The 25,912-nt window shown below is 42.8% G+C and overlaps 1 protein-coding gene across 1 annotated transcript in view; it reads left to right on the top strand.

The window, feature by feature from the left end:
* The first annotated feature begins 1,155 nt into the window (after positions 1-1,155).
* Positions 1,156-25,912, top strand: part of LOC140730144 (uncharacterized) — a 132,308-nt gene continuing 107,551 nt past the window's right edge. Inside the window, 4 exon segments of the mRNA XM_073050276.1 lie at positions 1,156-1,179; positions 2,200-4,036; positions 4,471-4,536; positions 24,184-24,324. Coding sequence (XP_072906377.1) covers positions 2,774-4,036; positions 4,471-4,536; positions 24,184-24,324 — 1,470 coding nt within the window. The 5' untranslated portion in view covers positions 1,156-1,179; positions 2,200-2,773.

The raw sequence follows: 25,912 nt of genomic DNA, 5'->3' as shown, positions 1-25,912 counted from the left end.
ATTGACATTTGACAAATGGAACATCAGTTGATATTGAATATATTGTTTGTGGGAGTTTGCTGTGTTAAAGTAGCTGCTGATTTTTCTACATAATAACATTGACTACTTTATTGGCCTTATCTGAGATGGTGATGAGTCTGCATACAGATGGGAGGTGGAACGTCTGGCCCTCCGGTGTGGTCAGAAGAGTCTGGAACTAAATACGCTCAAGACTGTGGAGATGACAGTGGACTTCAGGAGGAGCCCCCAATACTCCCCCCACTCACTATACTCAACAGTATTTTGTCTGCTGTGGAGACCTTCAGATTTCTGGGTGTCACAATCTCCCAGGACCTGAACTGGACACCCAACGCAGACACTGTTATCAAAAAGGCTCAGCAGAGGTTGTATTTCCTACATCAACTCAGAAAGTACAACCTGCCTCAGGAGCTGCTGATTCAATTCTATTCAGGAATAATCCAGTCTGTTCTCTGTTCGTCCATCACTGTCTGGTTTGGATCAGCTACCAAACAAGACAAGAATAGACTCCAAAGAACTGTCAGGGCTGCGGAAAGGATTATTGATGTGAAGCTGTTCTCGATCTAGGACTTATATGCATCTAGAGTCAGGAACCGAGCAAGCAGCATTATTGTAGACCCATCACATCCTGGACATCACCTGTTCCAACTCCTTCCTTCTGGTAGGCGCTTTAGATCACTGTATGCCAGGAGAAATAGGTACAAGAACAGTTTCTTTCCGTGTGCCATCAGTCTTATGCACACTTGAATTTTAGTCTATTATAAATCAAGTCCACCTGTACATTTAATAAGGTGGACCTCATTGTATATAGTTTATGATTATTTGCACTATTGTTTTTGTTTGCTTTTAATTCTGTACAGAGAGAGCTCAGGGAAACCGGCATCAAATTCCCTTGATGGTTCCTCATACTTGGCGATAATAAAGGATTCTGATTTAGAGGCTTGCGGCGTGGAAGCGGTTCTTGTAAATACTTTTAACTGCTCACCTGAATTTGTGAGTTTTACCCTGAGAACTCCCCGACTCGGAATTCGCCGTCAGTGCCCAGGCGATCAAACGCGCATGCGTAATGGTACCGGACGATCCCCGGGTATGGCGCATGCGTAATGGTTCCGGTTGCCCCGCCCCGGATATCGCGCATGCGCTCCGGGGAATCGGCGGCAGGTAGGATCGCGGCTCCGGGCGGGAGTTTCACCATCACCGGCGTCCGCACCCCGACTGGGGGACGATTGCTGTGAGATCCGAATACACCGTAGTCCCGGTCTTTCCCGTCTCTCTCAGACCACGATCCGTACCCGGGCCCGGGGAGATTTCGGCTGAGGGAATGGGAGCGGGTCTCTCAGACACTGCCGAGCTCCAGCCATCTAAATCCAGGCATTAGGAACTCGCGAAAATAAAGATCAAAATGCTTACATCAGCTTTGGTTCTTGGGGTGGGGGAACACATATTTATGCTATCTCCACTTGTTCTGGACCTTTCTGCCGGTTCTCTCTGGGTACATAATTATATCAAACACCTTTGACCTGGGTAACAAGTGACCTGTAGATTTCACATCACTTAAGTGTCTCTCTCCGATGTGCAAGATTACTGCCCTCCCCTTCATATTCATTGGCATTGCCATCGCTGAGTTCACCACCGTCTTTCACAGTAGTGATCAGAAAGTCTCCAGGATCAGCCATGTAATATCCTGTGCTCTTTGTAGCACTTTGGGACATGGCCAGAACTTGAAATAATACCAATGTGCCTTCTGCTTTTTTTTTTACAGCTGCGCAGGAAATTTGTATACAGCCTGAAAACTGTGCAGCACTTGCATTATAAAAAAGAAAATTCCAGCTGTACAGCAGCAAAGGCTTTCTGCACGAGAGCATTTCAGTTACTGTTTGGTCACACAGCTCAGAGGGCACAGTAAATAATACCATTGGAGAGAGTCAAACTGAGCAAAGTCACAGACTGAAGATGGGTAGAAATGTCCCATTCTTATACAGACAGGAAGACTGTCAGAGAATTTGATGGTCAGTCCCAATGCTTGATCTGTGCCCAGTTAGAAGACGACTTCTTCTCCCAACCTGGGTTGAAACTTACTGTTACAGTGTGATGTCAGGGCTCACCATCCAAAATATTAAAATTATCTCATCTGAAATGTTGTCCTTCACCCACTGATGTCTTTCGTAAATCTTTTTACAGATTGGAAATGGCAAGGAATTTGTGAACAAGAATCCCAACACAAGAACACATCAGCGTTGCTGTCTCTGCCCAGATAGTTCCTGTGTAACACTGATATGTCTGTTGTAGATCCCTGGAGATGAAGATGTATCTCATCCCAGCTGGAAACGTGCTTTGTGTCTGAAATGAAGTTTTCTATTGTATCTCAGTGAAATCCACTGGAACTGGGTACTGAGAGCACACCAGCATTTGTTCATTAGAGAGAAGCTCTTCAACTGCATTGATTGTGCGAGGAATTCACTATGTCTGACATCTGACTTGAGATGTTGTCAGACAGTTGAGAGAGAACTGTAGGAAAGGATTCACTCACTCATCCCACCTGCAGAAACACCAGCGAGTTCACACTGAGGAGAGGCCATTCACTTGCTTATACTGTGGGAAGGAATTTGTTTGATCATCTCAACTGAAGGTACATCTGTGAGTTCACAGTGGGGAGGGGCAGGCTGTTCACCTGTTCTCTGTGTGCGACGGGATTCACTCAGTCATCCAACCTTGTGATGCACTGCAGTCACACCAGTCAGTTCACACTGGGGAGATGCTGTTCACCTGCTCAGACTGTGGGAAGGGATTCACTCAGTCATCTAACCTGCTGGCACACCAGTCAGTTCACACAGGAGAGAGGCCGTTCACCTGTTCTTTGTGTGGGAAGGGATTTACTCGGTTATCCAGCTTGCAGACACACCAGTCAGTTCACACTGGGGAGAGGCCATTTCCCTGTTCTGTGTGTGGGAAGGGATTTGCTTCATCATCTCAACTGAAGGTACATCAGCGAGTTCGCACTGGGGAGAGGCCATTCACGTGTTCTCTATGTGGGAAGGGATTCACTCAGCCGGTCAGCCTCCAGAGACACCAGTCAGTTCACACTGGAGAGAGGCCGTTCACCTGCTCAGAATGTGGGAAGAAATTCTCTCAGTCATTTCAACTGAAGGTCCATCAGCGAGTTCACACTGGGGAGAGGCCGTTCACCTGTTCAGACTGTGGGAAGGGATTCACTCGGTCATCCCACCTGGAGATACACCAGACAGTTCACACTGGGGAGAGGCCATTCACCTGTTCTGTGTGTGGGAAGGGATTCACTTCGTCATCTCAACTGATGGTACATCAGCGTGTTCACACTGGGGAGAGGCCATTCATCTGTTTGGTGTGTGGGAAGGGATTCACTCAGTCTTCCAGTCTACTAAGACACCAGTCAGTTCACACTGGGGAGAGGCCGTTCACCTGCTCAGACTGTGGGAAAGAATTCTCTCAGTCATTTCAGCTGAAGGTACATCAGCGAGTTCACACTGGGGAGAGGCCGTTTACCTGCTTAGACTGTGGGAAGGGATTCACTCGGTCATCCAACCTACAAATACACCAGTCAGTTCACACTGGGGAGAGGCCATTCACCTGCTCAGACTGTGGGAAAGGATTCAGTCAGTCATCCAGCCTCCGGACTCACCAGTTAATTCACACTGGTGAGAAGCCGTTTACTTGTTCTGTGTGTGGGAGGGGATTTGCTCGGTCATTTCAGCTGAATGTACATCAGCGCATTCACACTGGGGAGAGGCCATTCACCTGCTCAGACTGTGGGAAGGGATTCTCTCAGTCATCTGATCTGAAGGTACATCAGCGAGTTCACACTGGTGAGAGGCCATTCACTTGTGCTGTGTGTGGGAAGGGATTTGCTCAGTCATCTCAACTGAAGGTACATCAGCGAGTTCACACTGGGGAGAGGCCATTCGCTTGTTCAGACTGTGGGAAGGGATTCACTTAGTCATCCGACCTTGTGGTGCACTACCGAATTCACACTGGGGATAAAGTTGAAATAAGCTGCTTACTGGATGTTTAACCACCACAGTTGCTGAATCCAGATGCAAGTTCAAAAGTGACTGTTGGTGTTGAACTCTGCAATTATTACTGCTGCTCATCACACCCAGTTCTGCACCCTGGTCACTGGGCATAGGAGGAGTTTCTTCTGCTGATGTTCACCTTTAATGGGACTGGAGTCTAATATTCTGCATCTGTGATTAAAAAAAATCAATTCTATTTTAAACTCTGTCTCCGGTGCCAAGTGATTCTACAACACACCCTGTATAGAGTAGGGAGTCAACTCTGCCAGTGTTTCTGTTCCCCAGCCATCCTTTCAAATCCATCCCTGCTGTTCATCTCTCACTGTCCCTGTGGAGATGGGTTCCAAATAGTCACCATCTGTGGTGAAGAGTTCTCCCTTGTGTTTCCTGCATGGTTCTGCAGACTGAAGAAGACGAACTGACCACAGTTATGCCTGACATGTTCTCGTCCATTAAATCTCTGGACCAAGTAAGAATGACTTTGTTAGTTAACCTCCATATTCCCTGTCCATCTCAACTTTATGGGTAATTTTCACTGCTTCTATATCTGACTGGTTATTATGGATTGTCCTATCTGTAATAACAGTTTGGTCATAATATAATTTGTAGGCTTCTGACTGTAAAACTGAATCAGGTTTGTATTTATAGTTAGATATGGTGTGTTTTATGAGTTTGTATTTTAAAGCAAGATTTTGGTGAATGATGATTGCCACTTGATTGTAATCAGATTGAGTGAAACTGCAGGATCCTGTAATGTGTTCAATTGTTTCTGGTTTCTCTTGGCATATTCTGCATTTATCGTCTGGAATTTGTTGATCTTTAATTATGTATTTTAGGTAATTTTTTTGTGTTAGTCACCTGGTCCTGTATTTCCACAAGGAACCCCTCTGTTTCTGGGAAGAGGTCTCCCACTTTGAGCCAGGAGTTCAATACTTCCCTGTCAACTCAGATCATGGGGATATCTTCCATGAAAGGTCATGCTCTTCCATTGGTTAACTTCTTCTGTACTGATAATTTATTCAAAGTTCTGTTAACAAGGGTTATCTCATAGTATCAATCACCATTTGGGCATAGAAAGAATCATTATTTACTGATGAGTACTTTTATCGTCTCAACTAACAAGCATGTGAATTGTCAAAGAATAGAAAAGGTTATAGCCGGTTAAGCAGTCTACGCTGGTCAGGCATTCCTCTTTTTCCCAATCCAGTCTCTACATGTCCAGCATGGTGCTGCTCATACCCGTAACTGCGATGGTTGTTATTCAGAGTTATTGCTGTCTTGCATTTGAAGCCTCTTATTTTTATTCACTTATCATACCAATTCAAATTGTGCAATTCAATCTCGTTGACTTGAGGGAATCTTACTGGCTTGTATCACCTTATTGGCTCTGGTCCAAGCCAGCATCCAATTATTGCTCTCTTCTGCAAGTAGTAAGTGATAATTTTTGTCTCCTTGTTCTAATACAGTTACTAAACCAGTAACCAGCTTGAATCACTCATGGTGGACACTGACCCCACAATTCACAAACCTGCATGTTATATCATACTGAAGAACTGTCATAAGTCAGGTGTTGAATCATGACCCAACTGCAGGACACTGACATGAGACGGGACAGTACATAGACACAGAGCCGGGACTTATCCTCCGACAAGCCAGGACTCATCTATAACTCCACACCAAGGTGGGGCAGGACCATCCGTCGGGTAATAGCAGAATGGCCTGACCTACCCGACGGAGGCAAAGACAAGACAGATTCCCCCCGCAGGGCTACAGCAGAACGGCCTGACACCCCACAGAGGCGAGGACAAGGCAAGACAGATCCCCCCACAGGGCAACGGCAGAACGGCCTGACTTACCCGGCTGCTTCTATTCCCAGTTCCAATATGAGCCTCAGGTGTTTCTAGTTAAGTCCAACCGCAGCAAGGGACCACCGGAAAACCCAGAGTCCGCGGACCGGACCACGGACTTTGGACTGAACCGCCACAAGAACACCTTACAAATAACTGCTTATTTGAAATTACTCTATTCCAGAATTACTTGGAATATCATTGTGTCTACTTTAACATACTGACCGAGCCAGGCAAAACCAGGTCACAAAACGATGGCTAGAGAGCAGCTTCACTCAATATTTCATTTGCTGTGTCAGCGTGTTTCTTAATTACTCTGTGTGTTTATTCCATTGATGGATTATTGCCTCCTCCACAACTTGTCTGCAGTCAAGTGAGGAATCAGTGGAAACTTGGTAGCAACATAGTCCCACAAAGATTGATCGTGAGGGTCTCCTTCATTACCTTGCTGGCTGAGACAAAGTTGATCCTCCAATTGTCAGATCTAAATTCATGCTCGCAGTAACAACTTTGTGACTTTCCAAAAGACACTGTTTCCATCCCTTGGTATAACTCAAGGCTGCTGTCGCTCTGGAATATGTATGTCTCACCAATGCAGACAGCAAAAAAGACTCATTACTTACAGACAAAATAGACAATAAACAGTTTTCTTAAATACTGAAACCACAATTCATATAGTAAGTTGCTTCTTGTCATTTCTTCTGGGTTTTGGTCAGAAAGAGTGAAAATCAGAGAACAGGATTGGAGGTGGCCATTTTGTGAGATTGTCCTTGCAGCCTCCATTTTGTTTAATGGTTCCATTTAATTGTTCCATCAGTTTAATGAACTGATTCTTGCTCTGGGATAACTTAATCAGACCAATTGAATGTGGACACAAGGAGTCTCAGCTGACGACCTGCTAACCTGTGACTTTTCTCAGACAAGTAGCTATGTATTACGTAAAGTGACAGGCGGGCAGAAGGCTCAGTGTCTGGATCACCTGGTTTGACTGCTTTCCACCAGTCAAGAGTTGAAAAGAACAAAAACCACAGGGCTGAGGGCAAGGACCATAGAATAATGCTGGTTGTACCCTGGACCAGAGCCAATAAGGTGATGGGATGGAACCACAACATTTGAACTAATATGGTGTTTTTTTAAAAGTAAGGAGCTTCGAATGCAAAGGAGTGAAAACTCTGTACAGACCAAATATTGTGGATGTGGAGGACCCCACGGACACATGGAAACTGGAGCGGCACCACAAGGAACACATGACCAACGTAAACTCCTTTCCTGGATATTACCTTCTAAATTCTTTGACTGATCATGACGGGGGGTGGTGGGTCAAGGAAACGTAGTAGGTGTGCACATAGGTATTTGGTTGTGTAAATTCATGTGCTTTTTAATTGAGACAATAAAGGTACTTGTCAGTAAATACAGATTCTCTCTGATCATTATTGGTAATTACTAAGGGGTAATTACTATTGGCAACCCCAGTGGTCTCACCCTTGGTAGTAATCTGATAAATCTTTCCCAGTACCATTCATAACTAGCATGTGCTGGCAGGTCACTTAAGGATATCCAAGCCTTCTCATGATATTTGCCCATATTGTGAACCTTTTTTGGGGTAGGTTAAATTATTTCTATTCTTTTAGTTGCTCATCTAAGACCCAATTTGGTACTTGATGAGCATCGTTGTAATAAATTTGTGTCAATCATGGTGTGCAACCAGTTCGCATGTGTAACACAGAGGTCAGTTTTATACCTTTCCTTAAAAATGAGGTCAATGCGGTCAATAATCTGATTTGTTGCATCTTGAAGGGGCATCTGAAATTTAAGGGCATCCAAAGTTGGGATATGCCATGACCGATTTGATTAGTTTGTATCTGATCTTGATAATTTCCTCCGGTAATATCCCACATTTTCTGCTGAGGGGACTAGAACATAGAACACAGAAATTTACAGCACATTACAGGCCCTTCGGCCCACAATGTTGTGCCAACCATGTAACCTACTTTAGAAACTACCTAGAATTGCCCTACCACATAGCCCTCTATATATTTCTAAGCTCCATGTATCTATCTAAGAGTCTCTTGAAAAACCCTATTGTATCCACTTCTACCACTGTCACTGGCAGTGCATTCCACACACACACTACTCTCTGTGTGGAAAAACTTACCTTTGACAAACCCCTTGTACCTTAAAAAATACCCCCTCACGTTAGCCATTTCAGCTCTGGAAAAGCCTTAGGCGATCCATACGATCAATGCCTCTCATCATCTTATACACCTCTATCAGGTCACCTCTCATCCTCTGATGCTCGAAGAAGAAAGGGCTAAGTTCACTCAACCTATTCTCACAAGACACACTCTCCAATCCAGGGAACATCCTTATAAATAGCCTCTGCATTTTTTTTGTGGTATCCACATCCTTCCTGTAGTGAGATGACCAGAACTGGACACAGTTCTCCAAGTGGGGTCTAACTAAGGTCTTACATAGCTGTAACATTACCTCACAGCTCTTGAACTCAATCCCATTATTGATGAAGGGCATCACACCATATGCCTTCCTAACAATACTGTCAATCTGATTTTATGGTTTTCTCATTCTGTTACATTCAGGGATGTAACATTGGTTGTCCCAATGCATAATTTGCTCCCACTAATTCCAATAGTCCTCTCTTCCTTCTCTTTTTAACTGGTTTAATCTCACTTATGCGAGGTTGACTCCCAAGAAGATGAGCAATAATTGTCTCATTGTAGGTGAGCACCATTATTTCAGTTAGATTGCCTGCATCTGCTGGTATCCTGGTACCCAAGTGACAAATTCCCCCACATCTTCTAACACTAATCCTACCCCCTTTGTGTTATGCTGGGTCTCACTACATTTAGGCTCTTGTGTAGTTTTGAGGTTCTGGAATGGTCAGTTTCCTAGTAGATTTGAAAACTCTGAAAGGGCCGAGGTCCTGACAGAAACTCTACCCATGTTCCTTAGTTCCCTTTCCATTCTCCTCTCCCCATGTACCAGATCCTCCTGTGGACAGTTTATAATGATGGAAGCAACCTTTGAGAAACGTTTGGTATGGCCATCCCAATTGATTTACCTTTTGTATCAATCACTGCCCCACTCAATATTCACATGAGTATCTGAGAACTGTAATCTTACCGTGGCCCTCGTCACCTGAAGGTTGTTCTCTCAATCAGACCTGAGAACTGACAAATGATTATTCCCTCTGGCATACTTGATAATGTCACCTCTACAATTTTATTGGATAAGAACTGTACCTTTGTAACTTCCAGAATACCTAAGGTTTTGTCCACACACATCAAACCATCTACCTGAGCATAATACAAATTTGAGTCCTCTATTTCTCCCTTATTAGCCTGTATTACTCGTGTCCATTGAGAAAAATTGTTTTTGATCTCTGAATATTCTCCAAGTAACAACATAATTGTTGACCCATTTGTCTGCTGCCGTGGTTCTGGAGTACAATGGCCCCAGTCATGGTTAATTCCATCACAACAAAATGCATTATTCTCTTAATGTCCGATTAAACCTGTAACACAAAAGGGTACTTTCTACTCTTATTTTCAGTTTCAATCTTAAATTATTTTAAATCCATATTTTCTATCTGTTTTTCTAGCCCTTACAATCCAGGCTTCCATTTGTCTTTGGACTCAAGCCATTCATCTTTCTTCATTTATTTTCCCTTTTCTTTATTTTCTTGACAAAACCCCTGATTTTCAGGATGAGGGAACAGAAAAGCTCCTCTTTGTCAGATCCATCACTACTTCCTTCAAACAGATGTTCCAACATCAAACATCCAAATCAGCTCTGCCACGTACATCAATTGTCAAGTCTCCGAAAACAGTACCAGCATGTATATCAATTGTTACGTGCTGAAGATTACACCATTCCTATTTCTCCACCATCAATTTCAACTGGTTGGTTAGGTACCAGGAGAAATCAGTACCCTGTACCTTGATGGACTTGCTTTGTCTGTAATTTCATATGACGCTGCATACCTTGGATTTAAAATTGAGGTGGGTTGGTGTATTCTCATCACTCTTTGCCCTGACTCTTGAGTCAAAGAAAGCTTTATTCTGTTGTTGTTTCTTTCTCTGATAGGCTGCCACATAATTGGCCTCCTTCACTGTCTCTTCCAAATGTTGTACACACTTTTCAGACACAATCCCATCAATTCTGTGTTCTGACAAATCTTAATCCTAACAACTCCAGTTATCTTAAATCTCTCAGTCATGAGTTTATTAGAGGTGTAACCTGTCGATGATGCATTGTATTCCTTAAGGCAAATCTACCTGCCACGTTGTTCCATGTTATTGCACCATTTGGTGATTTTTTTTCTGGTTTGATTCATCCTTTCCACAATTCCATTAGATTGTGAACTATCAGGAATAAAAAAAGTGTCAAGACATCTTGCATTGTCTGGGCTGTCAAATGTGTGCCCTGATCCGATTCTATCCTCCGAGGTAATTCCCAGTGAATAAACAAGTTTTCCAATAAGATTTTTGCAGTGGCTTTGTCCATGTTTGTCTTAGTCAGGAAACCTTTCTTTCACTTGGTGAAAGTATCTACCACTGCAAGAATATATTTGTACCCTCCTGTGGTGGGTGGCCAGGGGGTCCAACGTAATCTACTGACAAATTAGTTCAACACCCTTCCCCTGGCCTGGTGTGTTGGAGGGCTCCTTTCTTCACATTTCTATCAGGATTATGATGTGCACAGATAAAGCAATTCTTGACACAGTGCTCCACCTCATCCTTCATCCTAAACCACCAGCATTCCTCCTTTATTTTCTCAATGGTACTTACAGCTTCCAGGTGTATCATGGTACCAGTGATCATCTGGTGTCTTCCTGCCTCTGGAACTTACCTTCACATAGGACAATCATGCACTCACTTGTGCTCTTTGCATATTTCCGATCCTGCTCCTTCTATCATTTTAAAATATTCTTTATCTTCCTTCTGCTCCTCTATTAAATCCATTACCATAACCTGGTGTTCCTTCTGCCTTCTCATCTCCCCAATCTGGGGCTGCCATTCCTGCTTCGCTGATTCATCTGCCTTTCTGTTCCCCTCAGGATAATTTAGAGTGGGCTTTCACCTCTCTGACTCTGTATTCTTTTCCTTTTGCATCTTTAAATATATACTGCAATAGAGCAGCAGAATAAAGGGGCTTCCTGTCAGCTGAAATAAACCCTCTTGCTTCCCACAGAGGCAAATGTTTTGTAAGGCTATTATAAGCGTACATACTATCGGAGTGTATGACTGACCTGGGTGGAAGACGTTCTGGGTGGTTAACCACATATGCTACAGCTGCCAATTCTGCCTGTATACTCATGGTGTAGGTCCTGGCCATATTCATCCTCTACATAGGTTCCATACCCAGTTCTCCTCTCACCATCCGGTACTGATGAGGAGCCATCTACAAAAAAAAAAAGGTTTTTTTCTTTTTTCCTTTGTGTCTTTGTTCTCAGACATTATTTTATCTGATCTGCTTCTACCCCTCCGATTATGTTTTGATATAAATGGTCCCTTGGGATCATTTGCTATCAGAACTTGACACTCATGTTCATAAGACCATAAGATATAGGAGCAGTGTTAGGCCATTTGGCCCATTGATTGCTCCAACATTTCATCACAGCTGATCCATTTCCCTCTCTGTTCCAATCTCCTGCATTCTCCCCATATCCCTTCATGTCCTGACTAATCAAAGATCTATGAACCTCTGCCTCAAATATACACAAAGATTTGGCCTTCATGGTTGCCTGTGGCAACGAATCCCACAGATTCACCACTTTTTGGCTAAAGAAATTCTTTCTCATCTTAGTTCTAAATGGATATCCCTCTATTCAGAGCCTGTGTCCTCTGGTCTTAGACTCCACAGGAAACATCTTCCCTACCTCCATTTTATTGAGGCCTTTCAACATTCAATAGGTTTCAATGAGATCTCCCCCTCATTCTTCTGAATTCCTGTAAATACAGACCCAGAACCATCAAACACACCTCGTATGATAAGCCCTTCAATCCCAGAATTATTTTCATAAACCCTTTTGAATCCTGTCCAATGTCATCACATCCATGGTCAGGAACACATAGTTAGTGTGCACACAAGGTATTTAGTGTATGAATTCATGTACTCGTTAGTTGGGATAATGAAGGTACTGGTTGGTAAATAGAGATCTCTCTGTGTGTTATTACAAGGGGTGATTCTTGTAACAGAATTGGCCTGCCTGCTGGTTGGCTCGAGGATAAGTCTTTTCGTTCAGCGGGAGACTCAAGTCAGAACACGTGAGTGAGGTATGGAGAGATCTGGGACTGGGCATTTAGTGGTTACTAACCCAAGATGAAGTATTCAGGAAATTCTGCAAGTCCGAAGGTGTTGAAGTCCCCTGTTTTGATTGGAGGGGATACCTCCAGAAATACATGTTGGGCAAGTGGCCAGCCACAACATGAGGAGTTTGTCGTTCACGCTGGCTGTGATGGGAAAACTGTGGCGATGCCTTTAGGAAACTCGCCTAAGGGAAGCTGATGGGTAGGAAGTTTAAACAATTACAAAAACCGGTAGTAGTTGGCTGTTTAATTGAGGATTTGATAGAACTCCGACAGAATGCTAAGGCAGATTGGCAAAGATTAGAAATGGAAAACAAATGTCGAAGTAAATTAAAAGCCAAGCAAGATGAGTTACAGCAGGAAATCCTAGAATATCAGCAAAAAACAGAAGCCAAGTGAGACAGGTTACGGCAGGGACTCCCAGAAAATTGAAATAAAGCAGATGTGGAGCGAGAGAGGTTAGAAGGAGAGCACAGAAGTCTCCAAAAAGAGGTAGAAACGTTCAGAGGGAGTTGCTGACTTAGAGTCAAAGAGATATAGACTTTCTGCATGTGAACCAGTTTCAGCTGAAGTCAGAGAAATTACTTAAAGAAAAAAGTAGACAAGAGGAAGCAGCCGATCTTGCAAAGGATGAAGTGGAAGGACTAAAGAAAAGGTGCAAAGATTTAAAGATGGAGAGAGTGAATACAGGAGATTGAGAGGGGATCTGATTGCAACATATAAGATTATTAAGGGATTGGACAAGATAGAGGCTGGAAATATGTTCCAGATGCTGGGAGAGTCCAGTACCAGAGGGCATGGTTTGAGAATAAGGGGTAGGTCATTTAGGACAGAGTTAAGGAAAAACTTCTTCTCCCAGAGAGTTGTGGGGGTCTGGAATGCACTGCCTCGGAAGGCAGTGGAGGCCAATTCTCTGGATGCTTTCAAGAAGGAGCTAGATAGGTATCTTATGGATAGGGGAATCAAGGGATATGGGGACAAGGCAGGAACCGGGTATTGATAGTAGATGATCAGCCATGATCTCAGAATGGCGGTGCAGGCTCGAAGGGCGAATGGTCTACTTCTGCACCTATTGTCTATTGTCTATTTATAGGCACTGTATATTATGTAGAACCTTTGCCTCCCACCCCAGGAGGGTACAAGTATCTTGTCATGGTAGATACTTTCACCAAGTCCTACTTGGAAGCTTTCCCAATTAAGACAAACATGGTCAAAGCCAACACGAGAGGACATGATTTGAGAGTTAGGGGGCAAAAGTTTAAGGGAAACACGAGGGGGTATTTCTTTACTCAGAGAGTGATAGCTGTGTGGAATGAGCTTCCTGTAGAAGTAGTAGAGGCCAGTTCAGTTGTGTCATTTAAGGTAAAATTGGATAGGTATATGGATAGGAAAGGAGTGGAGGGTTATGGGCTGAGTGCGGGTAGGTGGGACTAGGTGAGATTAAGAGTTCGGCACGGACTAGGAGGGCCGGAATGGCCTGTTTCCGTGCTGTGATTGTTATATGGTTATAAAAACCTTTTTGGAAAGGGTCTTCACACACTGGAGATTACCTCAGATTATAGAATCAGATGAAGGCACACATTTTACAGCCCAAATAATGCAAGATGTCATGGGAGGGATCAAGCAGAGATTTTATATACCCTATAGACTGCAGTCAAGTGGAACTGTGGAAAGGATGAACCAAACATTAAAACATATGGCAAGTATGGTGCAAGAACAGGGCAGGTAGTTTTGCCTTGTGTACTGAAGATAATAAGGAATACAGTGGTATCATCAACATGTTATACCCCTTATAAACTCTTGGGCAGAAGAGACATGAGAAGGTCCAGGAGTTGTTAGGATTAAACTTGTCTGAACCTAGATGTGATTGTGTCAGAAAAGTGGATACAATAATTGGTAGAGATAGTGAATGAGGCTCAATATGTGGCAGCCCATAAACTACAAAAGACAAGGCAATAGAGTAAAGCTCAGGAGTCAGTCCTAGAGAATTAAGTCCAGGACAAAGCAAAGACTAGAACACAGTAACCAACCTCATTTTTAAATCTAAGGTTTGCAGGGCTCTCTGAAATTGTAGTCTTGCAGTCTGAAATTGTAGATGGTACTGATTTCTCCAGTTAAATGTGGATGATACCACATCACCCAGTTGAAAGCAGTGGTGAAGAGCTGGGAATGTTATTATTGATGTATGTGATGTCCCAATTTTGGAGACTTGACAATCGATGGACATGGTAATCCTGATTTGGAAGATTTGGGGTTGGGACTGCTGTTCCAAAATGGCAACAGATTTTACCAAAGATGAATTTGTCTATTTTCTTATTCTGAGAATCAAGGGAAATTTGTCAAGAAAATAAAGAAAATCGGAAAAAACATATTGGTTCCTGCCTCCCTACCTGGAAATGAAATTGGGTGGAAAAAGAAAGTTGGATAGCTTGAGAACAAAAACAATTGGGAGCCTGTGTTGGATGGGCTAGAAAATAAGGTCTTAAAATGATTTAAGATTGAAACTTGAAACTAGAAATAAGAGGAGAGATTACACGTGTGTGTTACAGGTTTAATTCAATATGATGAAAATAATGTGAAATTGACAACCTAAGAAGCTGGAACTACAACAGAGTCTAGATTCAGTGAGACCCAGCATAACACAACGGGGTAGGATCAGTGTTAGGAGACACAGGGGAAACTGTCATTTTGGTACCAGGGTACCAGCAAGTGTAGGTAATTTTTAATCTAACTGGAGGTGGACTAGAGTAATGGTGGCACTAAACGGCAACCCCTTTGCTTGCATCTTCGGAAACAGCTCTATTTCCATCTGTAATATCTTTATTTTTCCCTTTCAGGGTTTTCTTTTGAAGACCCTCACCTGGAGTTACAAGTTGACTTCGGTTCTTTGTGGAAATGGGACCCGCTTTCAGAGTTTCATAAATGACCATTGTTGCTCAGCACGCCAAGGGCTCGGCCTAAGAGTCCGGCTCGGATTTGGAAGCCTAGGATCTTGGGCTCTGGAGACGGGCAGATCGAGAGACAGTGTCATGGTAGGAGACCTGTATGTTGTCAGGGGAGTCGAAATATCTACAGTTGTGTGCCTGGAGACCCAAGATCTTTGAGATCTTTGGGCACAGAGCTCGATAAAAGTGTCATAATGGACTTAAAAAAGCATCGTAAACCAGTGAGTTGTTTGTTATGTCTCCCCGCATGCTGGAAAAACAGAGACCCATCCTTCTCCCTTATTAGGGAGAGAGAGAAAGAGACTGTGGTGTGTTGTATACTGAATGAAACGTGAAGTCTTGGGGGTAACTGTAAGTCTGTGTCTTTGCTATTGCTTTGCTCACGCTTCACTGCTTGGTGGCAGGTGCCGATGCATTTTTTTTTGCTGGTGGGGGGGAGGGGAGGATTGTTGCTTGCTGCTGCTTACGCATGGGAGGGAGAGGAGCTGGGGAGGACTTTGGGGTTCTAACATTTAACTATCGTTCATTCTTTGGGGGACTCCTCTGTTTTCGTGGATGGTTGTGAAGAAAAAGCATTTCAGGATGTGAATTATATACATTTCTCTGACATTAAATTGAACCTTTGAATAATGATGTTTGTCTACAATGAGACAGTTATTCGCTCATTTTCTTGGGAGACGGCTAAGCAGGAGTGAAGTTAAATCAGTCAAAAATAGAAAAAGAGAGGACTATTGGAATTAGTGGAAGTAGGTTATGCATCAAGATTTGCAATAGTCATTACTTTAGATATAGCAGAGTTAGGAAACCAGAAAATGCGGGATTTAACTGGAGAAAGTGATCAGGATCAGATACAGACTGATGTAATTGGTCAGAGTGCATCACAGGTAACTCTGAATTCAGTTAAGTTTCTGAGGCCCCTTCAAGATACCATGAGTTTGATAATTGGCCTCATAAACCTAATTTCTAAGGGAACACATAAAGCTGTGAGCTGTGCTGCATATGCTACTTGGTTGCTTACCATGATTGGCTCTAATGTGTTACAACTTGATGCAAATGAAGAACCAAATTGGGTATCAGATGAGCAACTAAAACAAGGAGTTGTGGAAAAATGCCCTTGTGCCATATTAGAAGTCTTGCACTACCCAATAGAGTACTGGGTACAGGTGGTGGTAGGAAAATTGAATTGAATTGAATTTCAGTTCATTGTCATTTAGAAACCACAAATGCATTGCAGTTAAAAAACGAGACATTCCTCCAGAATGATATCACAAAAGCACACGACAAAACAGATTACACCAGAAAATCCACATAACGTTTGGCAATCCCCAAATCCAGAGTCTGGAGAGGCTGCTGAATATTAATATCGTGCTACCATCTTAGTGCGTTCCCCGGAAAGGAGCTCCAAATCCACCAGACAAAACAAGACTACCCAGACACACCAAGTCAGGAGACCAACTCTACCACCCAACAAACCAAAAACTAAAGACCTACACAAAACCACATAGTTACATATAGTTATTTTTAGCATATAGTTACAACAGTGCAGACAATACCATAATTGATTTAAAAAAACAGACCATGGACACAGTAAAATATAGTCCAAAGATGTTAAAAGACTATAATTTCAAAAGAAACCACCATACAGTTTCTACAGGTCCTCAGGGTCCCAATAGACTCGTCATCCCACGCAGGCGGCAGAAGGGAATACCCCTGCTATGGACTTCTGAGGCGCCGTCGGACTTAGCCTCGCAGTTGTAGCACACAATGAAAGCTCTGCCAGACCCAGCCTCGCAGATGCAACACACAGTGAAAGCACCCGGACCGCAGCGGATTCCGAGTCCGTCGAACCTCCAAGCCTCTGACCATCCCCTCCGTCACAGTCTCTCCGAGCACCAACCTCTGCCAAGTGCACTATGACACCTCCGCCACCATTAAAATATTTTTATGTTGGTGTGGTATTTCATATTCCACTATATGGAGATAATTTAACCTTCTCATTGTAAAGAATTCACAATGTGGGCAAATATCATGAAAAGACTTGGATGTTCTTAAGTAACCCAACAACACATGCTATTGTAATGAATGGTACTGGGAAAGAGGTAGATTTATCAAGGATATCATAAAAGGGGGAAACTACTTGGTTTCTCCAGCAGAGTTGACAAGACAGAAACTTCTGTACTTATGAGAATTGTTTATTGTATGTTTTGCCTATAACTAGTGAGTTCTTCTTACAATATGTATTGGAGGGACAAACATATTACAGCAACAGCAGCCACAACCGATGCCAAGGAATAGAAAGAATTTTCTTTGGAAAGTCCTAATGTTGCAATTGGGAGGGTGACTTTAGATTTGACTGTTGGAGGACAAACTTGGTCTCAGTCAGCAACAAATGCAGTAATGAAGGAGAACCTTACAGTCCACAGCTCTGATATGGTCAATATTTGTGACAGTGTGTTGTAATTGAGTTGCCACTGATTCTTCATTTGACTGCGACTGGACCACGAGTTGTAGGGAAGGCAAAGGAGATAATCTATCAATGGACTAAACAAACTAAAGTTATTAAGACATGCTGATGAAAGAAATGAAATATTGAGTGACTCAGACTCATGGGACAAGTTTTGGAATTGGGGATCAAATGTTCAAATACATCCGTGGCTCAGGGTTAAGGGGAGAGGGGATGGGTAATACATATTTTCTTTTTCATACACTTTTATTCTGTAACTATTTGAAAACACAATAAAAAAAGTTTTTTAAAAAAGAAGAGTATCACATGCTGCTGTAATACTAATTTTATGTACCCTGATAATTGTATTCCTTAATGTACATCAACTGAGAAGGTGGAAGGCTGAAGTAATGGAAAAAACAGAGGATAATATTTTCATGAAGCAGCAGAGATGATTGTCAGTATAAAATGGGTGAGTTTAGTACGTAAATGTTTGTGTTATTTATAAGTGTTGCACACCTACTGGGGCTCCTTGGTAGTCCTATTGGCAGTCAACTGAATGAGAGGAGAATAATGATCCTGAGATAAATATCATTGGATCAAGATGAGGGAGATATTGGCCAGAAGGACCAGCAGTCCACAAACTGGTGGATTTGGATAAATTATGGACGGTGAAGCAGACAAATTGTCTTTGATTCCCTCCATTTTGTGGACTCCAAACTAATTCTTGTTCTGGGATAACCTAATCAGTGCAATTGAATGTGGACACAAAGAGCTTCAGGTAATGACTTGTAAAACCCGAGACCATACTCAGATGAGTGGCTATTTATTATGAAAAGATGCCACACCTGCCAAAGCAGCAATCTGTTAGACTCGGTGTTCTGGTCTCTAAGTGTTATCTCATTTGGACCAGTTAGACTTGAAAGACACAAACACACAAGGCTGGGATGGGGGTGTGCAGAACCGTGAAACAGTGTTGGTTGTAGCACTGGGTTAGAACCAATAAGAAGGTGACCCAGTAAGTCAGGTGACCTTGAACCAATGGGATGGAGAGCCATTAGTTCAAATGATGAGGAACGCTATAAGAGTCAGGAACTCCAAATACATAATAGCAGTAACTCTGTAGGAGACCAACTATCACAGATTGCGAGATGCCCCATGGACACATGAACATTCGAAAAGGGACATTTGAGGGAAGTGTGGCAAGCAGCAGAAACTCCTTTTCAACTTATAATATCGTTTCAGTTCTTTGACTGTGTGTGGAAGGTCAGGAACACATAGCTGGTGTGCACACAAGATACTTAGTGTATGAATTCACGTACTTGTTAGTTGAGATAATAAAGGTACTTGTTGGTTAATACAGATCTATCTGTGCCTCTTTGATCGTTATTACAAGGGATGATTCTTGTAACAACACACATACCCCACCTATAGAGACTCGTACTCATACCAAACCAAGCATATGCAGTCACCTGCCACACATGAACTTGTCCGACATACACACACAGTAACACACAGACACACACTCAAATGGATGTTGTGCAGAGGCAAATGTAAACTTCATCAGGTCTGGTGGCATTTCTATCCTCAGAACCAATCCCCGTACTCACCGTGTCTCCAGAACTGATCACAATCCATGAGGTCAAACCCATCCTAATGCCTGAAGTGGAGGTCTGAATCGGGTTCCAAACAGCTGGCATTGGACATGATTTGGGAATTCCTTTGGTATAAAGTGGGAATTCAGTGAGGGTTTGGTAACTGTAAACACAAAAGATTCTGGGGATGAGCAACACACACAAAATGCTGGAGAAACTCAACAGGTCAGACAGCATCTGTGGATGGGAATAAGTCATCCACATTTCAGGCTGAGACTTCTCATCATGACGCTGATGAAGGGTCTGACCCAAAATGTCATCTGTTTATTTCACTCCATAGAAAAAGGGACGAATTGGATTATATGATTTGGATTGTGTACAGATCCCCTGCAGACTGGAGTACTGTGACTAGTGAGGGGCCTCAGGAGTCAGTGCTGGGCCCTCTGTTATTCATTATTAGCATAATGGATTTGGATGTGAATGTACAAAGCACGGCTAGCAACATTACTGTTGCCACTAAATTAGTGGGTCTTATTGATAGTGAATTTGGTTACACTGAAATTACAAAGACATCTTGATCAGTCAGGGAGATGGGTTGAGGAATGTCAAATGCTTTTCAATTTAGATCAGTGTGAGGTGACATATTTTAGGCATTCAGACAAGGGCACTGATGAGTGCTGTGGAAGAGAGGGAGCTGGGAGCACAAGTGCACAGTTCACTGAAAGCGACTGCACAAGCAGACAGTGGTGAAAGCGGCTTTTAGCATGAAGGCCTTCATCATTCAGGGCATCGAGTTTAGGAGCAGCTGCATTATGTACTTATATCGATTATTGTTGAGTCTGCTCTTGGAATATTGTGTGCAGTGCTGGTCACACTTAACTTCTTACACTACCTTCTCCCACATTGACATCTGTCACATGTATGGGTAAGTCCAGGCTCAGGCTGAGGGGCCAGGTGCTGACTGTGTGTCCATCCTTTGTCCATCTCCCCCTTCTCATTCTCCAACTCACCCTCCCCTCCCACCATTCAGCTCCACCACTCTCTCTCCTCTTCCAAAACCTCTATTCTCATCCCTCTACCATCACACCTATCATCCCTTCCATCATCTCCCTCCATCTTCATTTCCCTTACCCACTCCCCTCTTCCTTTACTCTCCACACTCCTCACCTCACTCTCTCAGCCCCCTGCCCTCTTTCCATCATTTCCCCTACCCTACACTTACACCCACCCCACCCCTGCTCTCCACTATCCAGTACCCCTAACTTTTGTAACTTTCCTTCCCAGCCCCGGGGTCTTCCCTTTCCCCAGCACATTCCTCCATCTTACCATATTCCCTCCCCACCCTCTACATTCCACTGTCTCCTCAAACCCTTCACATCTCTCCTTCCCTTACCCAATTCCAGGGTAGTGTAGAAATATGCATTACTTCAAGTAACAAAATGACGTTTTTGTCGGCAACAAAATGAAACACCTATTGTCCAGAATGTGTTGTTAATATTGTTCATGCAACATAATGCCGATGGACCCTGAGTCCTTTCACAAACTGCACTCACAGATATGTTTCTGGAAAATACACTGATTAAGCGGACAGCCAGAACACATCCTGTCCTTGAAATTATGCATAAAGAAGTGACTATGTGGTCTGTTTTTTCAAAGCTATCACCAGCTCTTGTGCGGTGCTGGTCTCCCCTTGCTGTAAGTAAAATAAATGCGCTGTGGATTCATTCACTCTGAGTTCATTGCTGTTTGTTATGAGATGTAGTGAAAAGGCGCTCAACTGCAGTAATCTCTGGATTGCTGCTGGGCCACGCACCTGTGAGGGTAGGGATATGATAATTTGGCAGGTGAATGTATAGCTGAAGAATTGGTTCAGGGGTCAGGGTTTCAGATTTCAGCTTCACTGGGACCCCTTCTGAGGTATATATGACCTGTACAAAAAGACTTGAACTCAAAGGGGGCCATTATCCTTGTGGACAGGTTTGCAAGAGTTGTTGGGGAGGGTTTAAAGTAATTTGGCAGGGGGATTGGAACTGGAGTCATAGTGATGATGATGGGGCAATTGGTATAGTGTGTGGTGAGGCTATGAAAAAGGACGGGCAGATATTATGGTAAAATTGCCATCCATAAGGTTGTAGCAAAATCAAAAAGGGCAATGAATAGAGAACTGTAGATGTTATATTTGAATGCAACAGTATATGGAATAAGGTGGATTATCCTGTAGCGCAGTTGGAGATTGCCAGTTATGATGTTGTGGGCATCGCTGAGACATGGCTGAAAGATCATAGCTTGCTGCTTAAAATCCAAGGATACACATTGTATCGAAAGGACAGGCAGGTAGGCAGAGCAGGTGGCATGGCTCTTTTGGTAAAAATTGAAATTAAATCCTTAGATTGAGGTGACATACTGTAGGATCGTAAGATGTAAAACCTTTATGTGTAGAATTAAGAAACTACAAGAGTAAAAAGAACCAGGTGGGAGTTATATATCTGCCTCCAAAACAGTAGCCAGGAAGTGGGCTACAAATTGTAACAGGAGTAGAAAACTTATGTCAGAAGGGCAATGTTTAATAGTCTTGGGGGATTTCGACAAGCAGGTAGATTGGGAAAATCAATTTGGTGATGGATCCCAAGAGAGGGAATTTGTAGAATGCCTATGAAATGGCTTTTCAGAGCAGCTTGTGTTGAGCCCACTAGGGGATCAGCTATTCTGGATTAGGTGTTGTGTATGTACCAAATTTTATTAGGGCACTTAAAGTATTTGAACTCTTAGATTGCAATGATCATAATATGATATAATTCACTCTATAGTTTGAGAGGGAGAAATCAAAGTCAGATGTATCAATATTACAGTGGAGTAAAGGGAATTACAGAGGCATGAGAGATGAGCTGGCCGAAGTTGATTGGAAGGGGACATTAGGAGGGATGACACCAGAACAGCAATGGTTGGAGTTACTGTGAGCAATTTGGGAGGTGCGGGATAGATGAAGTATTCTAATTGGAGGATGAGTTAACCATGTCTGACAAGGGAAGTCAGCTGTGGATGAGTGTGTCCCACAAAATTGTTTCGGGTTTTCCCCAATCAAAGGCCCTGGATGAACAATGAAGTCTGGAAGCTGCTGAGAGCCAGATTAGAGGCAATCATGTCTGGAGGTCAAGAATGCTACAAGAGGTGCAGGTATGATCTCTGGAAAGCCATTTCTTGGGCAAAGTGATTCCAGACTAGACAAGAATCAATGAGGGATGCTCAACAGCTGTGGCAGGGTTTGAATGCCATAACCTCCTACAAAGTTAAATTTTGCGACATAGGGAACAGCAGAGCTTTGCTTCCAGGTGAGCTCAATCCTTACTACTAAGTTCGCTTTGATCACCAGAACAGGAAGGAACCATTGCATACCCCCATGTCTCCCAGTGATCCTTTGGTCTCAGCATCTGAAGATGATATGTGGGCTGCCTTCAAGAGAGTGAATCCAAGGAAAGCATTTAGTACAGATGGAGTACTTGGCTGGGAACTGAAGACCTGCACTGACCAAATGCCTGGTGTATTCACGGATATCTTCAACCTCTTGCTCCGGTGGTGTGTGGTACCCACCTTCTTAAAGTAGGCTTCAATTTTACCGGTGCCCAAGAAGGGCATGGTAACCTGTCTAAATGACTATTGCCCAGTGGCACTTGCATCCAGTGATGAAGTGTTTTGAGAGGCTGGTGTTGAAGCATATCAGCTCCTGTCTGAATGGTGACTTGAATCTGCTCCAATTTGCCTACCGAAGCAACAGGTCTACAACAGATAACTATCTTGTTGGTTCTTCACACAACCCTGGAACATCTGGACAGCAAAGATGCATACATCAAGATTACAGCTCAGCATTTAACACCATCATCCCCTCAAAACTAATCAGTAAACCCCAAGACCTGGGCCTCAATATCCCCTTGTGCAATTGTATCCTGGATTTCCTCACATGTAGACCCCAGTCAGTTCAGATTGGCAAAAACATCTCCTCCACAATCTCCCTCAATACAGGAACACCACAGGGTTGTGTACTTAGTCCCCTGCGCCACTGGCTTTACACCTATGACTGTGTGGCTAAGTACAGCTCCAACATCATATACAAGTTTGTTAAAGCATCACTGTTGTGGGCTGTATCAAAGGTGGAGATGAATCAGCATAGAGGGAGATTGAAAATTTGGCTGAGTGGTTAAATAACAATAACCTCACAGTCAATGTCAATAAGACCAAAGAACTGATTTTAGACTACAGGAAAGAGAAGCCAGAGGTACATGAACCAGTAATCATTGGAGGATCACAAGTGGAGAGTGTCACTATCTCAGAGGACCTGTTCTGGACCCATCATATGAATATAATTATGAAGAAAGCATGACAGCATCTCTACTTTCTCAGGAGTCTGTGGAGATTCAGCATGCCATCAAAAACCTTGGCAAACTTCTATAGATGTCTGGTGGAAAGTGTGAAGACTGGCTGCATTATGGCCTGATTTGGGATCACCAAGTGGAAAATGCTTCAAAAGGCAGTGCATGTGGCCCAGTATATCACGGTAAAACCTTCTCAATCATTAAGCACATCTACATGAAATGTTGCCATAGGAAAGCAACATCCATCATGAAAGATCCTCACCACCCAGGCCATGCTCTTTTCTCACTGCTGCCATCAGGTAGAAGGTCCAGGAGCCTCAGAACTCACACCACCAGGTTCAAGAACAGTTACTACCCCTCAACCTTCAGGCTCTTGAACAAAAGGGGATAACTACACTCATCTAAGGACTATTTTTATCTTATTATTTCAGGTGCGTTAATCCTGTTTACAATTACAGATTTGCTAAGTATGCCCACAGAAGAAAGAATCTCAGGGTTGTACATGGTGACATGTACAATAAATTTTACTTTGATGCTTCACAACTGTATATTTTAAAGTTCAATGAATCGAAGTTTCTTGCTCATTCCAGAACTTCTACGAGAATCTAGGGATCGAAAACGACAGAGATTCGAGAGTTTATGGCACCCAACGAGGGGCCGGTTACTTAATAAAATCAGAATTCAAAAGAATTAATCGCAGAAATAAAGGAATTTTGGCGCGCATCCAGGAGGTAAGCGAGCTCCGCCCATTTAACTGTCAGAGAAATGGTCTGATTCTGCTTCAGTTTACCCTTTAAAGTGTTTTAGAGTGAGAAGAAAACTGCATATTACTTTGTGGCGGATCTCCACTAAAAACTAACAGGCTAAGAAATAAGCCTGGATAAATTCTTGAGCTGAAAGAATAATCCTTAACGATGTTAAATTTGGGGGCTAAGACGTTTAAAAGTGAGGAGTACGCATTAAAATCGAATTTTAAACAACAGCCAAATTCAGAAACAAACTACTGTATCTCCAAAATCCGCAGCCGTAAGAGAACAATTAACTGAGATTTTAAGCGCTTACTTGAATAAAGTATATAAACTTGATATGATTAACCAGAAAATACCCAGTAAAATCCCAGTGCTGTATAGAGATATATAAAAAAAACTTCTCTGGGAGTTTGCAGCCTTATCAAGTTGAAAAAGTGTAAACATTCCAAACTAGGACAGCAACAAGGTTGACAATTTAATCGTGAATGTGCTGAACTATAAAAACTGTGAATTAGATCAAGCCACCACTCGGCAAGTGGATAATTTTAACTAATCCGTTGGGGGAGAAGCAAGAAATGTGTAACATACTGAAAGAACAGTGTGGCAAAAATATTAAAAAGTCTAAAACACAAATCTATTTGTTAACTGAATGTATCCCTATCGAGTTACATGATCGTGAAGCGATCAAGTTACAGTCTGAAACAGATTCGCTATGCGCAGCCGCGACCTTTGATGGGCGGCTCTGCCAACCCAGTGATGTCAATCATGTTGAAATACAGCCAACACGACTAGACCACAGAAACGACGACAGCTTCGGAACTCCAAAGTGGCTATAACAGTAACTCGACAGAGACCTCTGGTGGTTTCCTTGATAACGACAGCAGTGAGGTACGTAATTGGACTGACACCCAAGTCACAACTTGCACCAGTAACTGCGGGGGGGTGGAAATGTGAGAATGAAAGAATGAAAATGTAAATAATGTAAAGAGACATGAGGTTATCCATCCACCACCAGTACCAAGGAAAACTGATAAACTGGACCATGTGTTTAAACAAATTCAACATTCTAAAGAGGGAGGCTTAAAAACTTGGTCTGAATTTCAATGAATTAAGAACATACACAAATTGCACCCATACGATGCAATTCAAATTTTAGCGGCCATGCTGTCTTCTAAACAAACAAGACAGTTGATACTTTGAGTTGAAGATAATACAGGACAGAATTTATCAGATGATGGGGATGCAGTTAAATGGTTGGAACTACAATCCCCAACACAAGATTGATTGGAAGAAAGTGATTGATTTCAAACAAAAAGCTTCAGATGATATTTCTGAATATGAATACTGCTACAAAACAGTTTGGATCAGCTAATCAGGAGTTCAAGCAATAACTGGGGATAGTAAGGGAAGAATCTACACATGGGTCTCTCACATCCACTTTCACAGATGGTTTGAAACCAGATGTTGCCAAAATGGTGAAGCTAACAAAAGCAAATTGGAGTGAAACTGGTGCGAAATGCCAAACAAGTGCAGTGAGATTTTGAAGTCCAAATAAGATTGGTACGGATGA

This window comes from Hemitrygon akajei, chromosome 7 (genome assembly GCF_048418815.1).
Source record: "Hemitrygon akajei chromosome 7, sHemAka1.3, whole genome shotgun sequence".
Classification (NCBI taxonomy): Eukaryota; Metazoa; Chordata; class Chondrichthyes; order Myliobatiformes; family Dasyatidae; genus Hemitrygon; species Hemitrygon akajei.
Note: the sequence above shows the minus strand (reverse complement) of the source record. Positions and strands in the feature narration are given on the sequence as shown.